The 6,008-nt window shown below is 44.0% G+C and overlaps 1 protein-coding gene across 1 annotated transcript; it reads left to right on the forward strand.

Moving 5' to 3' along the window:
- Positions 1–319: 319 nt before the first annotated feature.
- On the forward strand, positions 320–2,341 carry KCNB1 (potassium voltage-gated channel, Shab-related subfamily, member 1; the record flags this gene model as incomplete). Its single annotated transcript, XM_010078582.1, has 1 exon — positions 320–2,341. A coding segment is annotated over one exon (2,022 nt), but the record flags the coding sequence as incomplete, so codon positions are not given.
- Between the last annotated feature and the right edge of the window lie 3,667 nt (positions 2,342–6,008).

Genomic DNA, 6,008 nt, shown 5'->3' on the forward strand with positions numbered 1-6,008 from the left:
AGTAGCTAATCAAAAGCTCCTGCTGTGAACTGCTTCACAGCCCTCCTGGCATCCTAGCTGCTTGGTACGCGTTCCTTGACTACAGAGATGAAGGCACAGGAACTGAAGTAGATGGTTTATCTCCTTTATGCATCTGACATAACTAAAGCAGCTTCCAAAATAAAATCCCCTCAGGATGCACTGGTTATCTGACTTCTGTGTGCTAAGAGCAAAATTAGTCTTGAAATAAGTAAGTGGAAATACAGCCATGCGTTAATGACAATGATAGATAGCGTGATATATTCTGAGATGAACTCACTGTTTTCTCTTTCCTTTCCAGATTTTGGCAATCATTTCCATCATGTTTATCGTACTATCTACAATTGCCTTGTCCCTTAATACACTTCCTGAACTACAAGGCATGGATGAATTTGGGCAGACCACAGATAATCCCCAACTTGCCCATGTGGAAGCGGTGTGCATTGCATGGTTTACAATGGAATACCTCTTGCGGTTCCTATCCTCGCCTAAGAAATGGAAGTTTTTCAAAGGCCCGCTGAATGCTATTGATTTGCTAGCTATCTTACCGTACTATGTCACTATCTTCCTCACAGAATCCAATAAAAGTGTACTTCAGTTCCAAAACGTACGACGAGTAGTCCAAATATTTCGGATTATGAGGATACTCCGGATTCTAAAGCTTGCCCGGCACTCAACGGGTTTACAGTCCTTGGGGTTTACACTGAGGAGGAGCTACAATGAGCTTGGATTACTCATCTTGTTTTTGGCCATGGGCATTATGATCTTCTCCAGTTTAGTGTTTTTCGCAGAAAAGGATGAGGATGATACAAAATTCAAGAGCATCCCAGCTTCCTTCTGGTGGGCAACAATCACCATGACAACAGTAGGCTATGGAGACATCTACCCCAAAACACTTTTAGGTAAAATAGTAGGAGGATTGTGCTGCATTGCTGGAGTGCTGGTGATTGCTCTTCCCATCCCAATTATTGTCAATAACTTCTCTGAGTTCTACAAAGAGCAGAAGAGGCAGGAGAAAGCCATTAAGCGCAGGGAAGCTCTTGAAAGAGCAAAAAGGAATGGCAGTATTGTTTCCATGAACATGAAGGATGCGTTTGCCCGTAGTATAGAACTCATGGACATTGTGGTTGAAAAGAATGGGGAAAGCATAGCCAAAAAGGATAAAGTTCAGGACAATCATTTATCTCCCAGCAAATGGAAATGGACCAAGAGAACGCTCTCTGAAACTAGCTCTAGTAAATCTTTTGAGACTAAGGAACAAATATCTCCAGAAAAAGCCAGGTCATCTTCAAGTCCACAGCACCTGAATGTCCAACAGCTAGAGGACATGTATAACAAAATGGCAAAGACTCAGTCCCAGCCAAACCTTAACACTAAAGAGTCAACTCAACCTGGAAAGCAAAAGGAAGAGCTAGAAATGGAAACACTTCCTGGCCCTATGGTGCCCTTGCTGACGACTCGCACGGATGGGATCATTGACATGAGGAGCATGTCCAGCATCGACAGCTTCATAAGTTGTGCAGCGGAATTCCCTGACTCCGGGAGGTTTTCCCACAGCCCGCTCGCTACCCTTCCCTGCAAAGGTGGCATTAACGTGATTCAGGAGCAGAGCAGGCCAGAGGGGAGTGGTGCCAGATTTGTGGAAATGAACCCAAGCTCTGAAAGCAGCCACCGTTCTGCTTTCTTCATAGAAAGTCCCAAAAGCTCGATAAAGGCCAGTAACCCTTTAAAACTAAGGTCTCTGAAAGTCAACTTCATGGAAGAGGACACCAGCACACTAGTACCAGCATCAAATGTACTGAGAATATATCCAGACACTCTCAAGAGCCGGGGAGCTGCTGCTGCTGCCACAGATACTTCCTTACCCTCTGACAGATCTCTCATGAGCCCAGAGACCTCGATCTACACAACTGCAAGTGCGAGAACACCCCCAAAGTCACCAGAGACGCAGACAGCCATAGCTTTCAACTTCCATGATGCTGGTATACACAAATATATAGATGCTGACACTGATGATGAAGGTCAGCTGCTTTATGACTCGAGTCCGCCCGGAAATGTGAGCCCTAAGTACCATGTTACAAACAGTGGCTATCTAAAGCAAAAGGACAATGTTTATAGAACAGAGAAGAACCATCTAGAAGCTGCTGCTTTACCCACCTCCCCTAAGCTGATAGGGCAAAACTGCATTTACTCTATGGAAGGTATCACTGGAAGAACCCAGGGCAATCAGGAGACTGTCAGACTAGAAAATCACATTTCCCCAGAAGTCCATGTATTACCAGGCAGTGGAGGACATGGTAACAAACATGATCAAAGCATCTGAGATGGGCTCCAAAAGAACTTACTGAAAGTTTAAAGGAATGTCTTTACAGTCAACACACAAAAAAAAAGAGCTTCTGCATGGCATGAACTTGGCTGAAACAAGCCACCTGTTTCTAAAAGTCTGGGGGAGGTCCAGTGTGGGTTTGTGAAAATGTCCTTCTCTGAAACAACTCTAAAGACGTTGCCCACATCAGTCAAAAATAAGGATTGCAAATCATGATCACACATTGATCTCCTTTCATGTTGTCCAGTGAAGCCAATGTGACCAAATATGCATCCATTCCCCTTGAATGCTAGAGCTCCTTTTGGAAATGTTAACATCTGATTTGCATTAGTTCCATAAAGGATGCCAAGGCAGCCAGATTTGAACTCTGGAATAAATTGCTGGGGTTAGTATAAAGCTATAAAAACACAATGCCCACTTCTTCAGGGCAGCTGTTCCCCACCTACAGCTTTCTCTGATGGATATTATGTCTAAAGGTAACAGGGAACACTTGCATTATTGGAAAATCTAAGCAAAAACCATTTAAAACAAATAACGGTTGAGAGAAACCAATTCTTAAAATACTCTCTGTGTGTTTAACCATGCGATATCCTGTAGGACCTGACGTTTTCTTTTGAAATATCAGCAGGGTGAGTTGCACCACTTGTATCTAATTCCAAACATCCCCTAGCACATAGTGAAACCTGCACTTACCCTCTGCTAAAAATCGATACCTGCCCCAGGGCCAGCGCGTGGCCCTCGGGGGACCCGCAGCCCCCGTTGGGAAGGTGTGAAGGAGCCATGCAGAAGCAGGAATCTTCAGAGGCATCGCAGCCAGACCCTCTTCCCGCTGCCGGGGAGCGTAGGGCTGGAAGGAGAGCTCACCTCTCACCCTGCCCCTCCGCGGAAGGGGGATGCTGGCTGCCCTGCCCTGCAGGGACGGCCGGATGCGGCGGTGGTGGCCCCCACGGCCAGTGTCGGGGGTGCCGGGACAGCTCCCCGTGCCTCCCCTTCCCGCCCGCGTGCCGACTTGGGGCGTCAGCCAAAGTCTCGCCCTTGGTGTAGGAGAGGAACCGGTCGGTCTGAAGCTTTTTGCACCCGAGCGGTGCAGTGAAAGATATGCAAGCGTTACATAAATATGCAAAAAAGAGGGATTCGTTAGCAACCCGCCCCGGGCCTGGCTGTGCTCTCTCTCGCGAGGAGGTTGGGCAGGAGAGTTCCTGCAGAGCTGCAGCGCGAAGCAGCTGCGAGAGGCAGGAGAATCAGGCCTGACGTTTTAATAACATCCAGTCATTTTTAAATGAAACAAGAAAAAATAGAAAAAAAAAATATCTGACCATTTTAAATGAACAGAACTAGCAGCCACCAGCCTAGGTTTTTAAAATATTATTGTTTCAATAAAGTTATGTCAAATTGTGTAGGAAATAATTTGTCTTTGGTTTTTAATCTTGGGGGGGAAAAGCACTTTACGTTGACTTTCTGTTGTTGTTGTTGCGATGCTGGAGTAGGATAGCGGAGTGTAACAATCAAGCACTTTAACCAAGCACTATTTTAATTTGTGCCTCCTGTCGTGCCCGTGATTTGTTACACACCCGTAGCAAGTCACAACCTGTCCTGTGATGACTGTGACGGTAATCTTTTCTGTTGTTCTCTGTTTCTACTGTAAAACTCAATTGTAAATAACTCTGTCAACGAGCGTTTCCTGACCTATTTCCGAGTACCTGCCGGGTGGGTGACGATCTGCGTGCCGCAGGTCCGGGGACACGCTGGGGCACGGGATGCGGGAGCAGAGGCGCGTGGGCAGGAGGAAGACCCCGGGCTGCTCGAGTCCGCTGCGTTTTGTTCCTTCCTATTGTAACAAAAAAGCCGTTGGTTAGTCCTGAATGTAAATGTCTGTCCGTCCAAGCTGTACAGTACTTCTGTCTGTAATCCGTAATAGTGAATGCAGCATGTACGGACAAAAGCAATAAGCACATATATGTTTTAGGAACTATTATGGGTTACGACAATAGCTTTGTTAGGTCTCTCCTTGGCACAAAACTGTACACGTGTTGGAGTTTGCTCTGCTCAGCTGACCCCATCCCTGGGTGGTGGGACACTCAGAAGTCGCCCTTGCGTCCCAGCAAGGCAAGACCCTGGGGAAGGCGCGAGTAAGACCTGAGCCGCCACCTCATGAATTAGCCCGCCGGCAGCGCAAGAGACCTCGTGCCATGCAAAGAGTGACGCGGGAGGTACTCGAAATAAGTTCAAGGCATCTGTGCGTGCAAAGGATACTCTCCAGAGTATTTACGCAGGGCCAATTCCTGAGGTTCGTTGGTTTTGACTCTGCCTTCGCTCAGCCACAACCACCGTTCCTCTGAGCGGGCTCTTTGCCTGGTGAAGGACTTTAGGATTTGGCCATAGTAAATACAAGTGTACTTAGAGGAACTGATGAATTGCTGAGATACTAGTTAAGATTGAGTCATCATGAAAAAGTAAAGTGACTTTCCAGCAGATAAGCTTTAAACACTGATTTATTCTGTGGCTTTCCGATGCCATAGAGCAGCAATGAGAAATTTTAAAGAGAACAGTCTTAACATAATCTCTATGTTTCAGTGATCATTCATGTCTGCCATCAGCACAAATGTAAAAAAGAAGAAAAATCAGGGAAAATTTTTTTGATAAAGTAAGTAACAGTGATTTCCAAGTTAAATATTTTTAGAGCTGATGCTTTCATGTGGAAAAAAAGTCATATTTTACACATCACGAAAGTGAACGTATTTAAATATAGCCATATAGCGTAGTATTTACCACACTCTCATCCAAATTGATGTATTTGGTTTATAGATGGCACTGACAAAAATGTATAGATCAACAACTCTATCATTTTTTAACTGATAATCAACTGGTGCAACTCTCCTTGTAACCAAAGGCCCTCTGTCTGCCTTGTGTGATCACTCACGACACACACCTTATATCATCTATTTAGTCCTACCTTTAAAGTAGCATTTTATTGAGTCACTTTTGAAAGCCAAATTCAAAAGTATCATTAAAAATCTACCTTTTAATTCTGAATAGCCAAAGTCCTATAGATTTCTTATAGAAAGCAAATAATTTAAAATTAAGCATATAATATGCTTGAAGAGCATTTCTTTCTTATTTGTGTGTGAAGATGTAGCTCTCATTTTGTGCCCAGTTAAAAAGGAAGTATGTTTAATTTATTTTAACGAAATAAAGTCTGAATATGAACTATGTATCTATATATGTGTGTGTGTGCATAATACACATATATATAATGTAAGCACTGGGAAATCTACTCTAACATAAAGCTATGGTAGACTAAATCTGTACTCATTACAAAAGGAAAGGCAGTGCTTTGAAAACATAATGCTCACCAGATCCTATAGACACTAGAAAGGCAATTTCATTTTATAGTTTTTTTGATACATGTTTCCTAAAGCTCATAACAGTTGAGGAAAATATGCAATATCTCTTGCATCGAGCTAAAGCGTGCAGTTTAATCACTGATATTTGGCATTCAGGTCTGTGAATTTACTGTGCATCATGTATCAAGCAAGCTGACGGAGTTTCACCTGCTGCTGCAGAAGGCATCATCATAGCTGAAAGGACTGCGTACGTGTGACGTCTGCGCTTGCTTGTATCTTATGCCATCAACATAATTTTTAATACCTATATATAAATATAT

The sequence above is a fragment of the Pterocles gutturalis genome, unplaced genomic scaffold (genome assembly GCF_000699245.1).
Source record: "Pterocles gutturalis isolate BGI_N339 unplaced genomic scaffold, ASM69924v1 scaffold7533, whole genome shotgun sequence".
NCBI classification, from domain to species: domain Eukaryota; kingdom Metazoa; phylum Chordata; class Aves; order Pterocliformes; family Pteroclidae; genus Pterocles; species Pterocles gutturalis.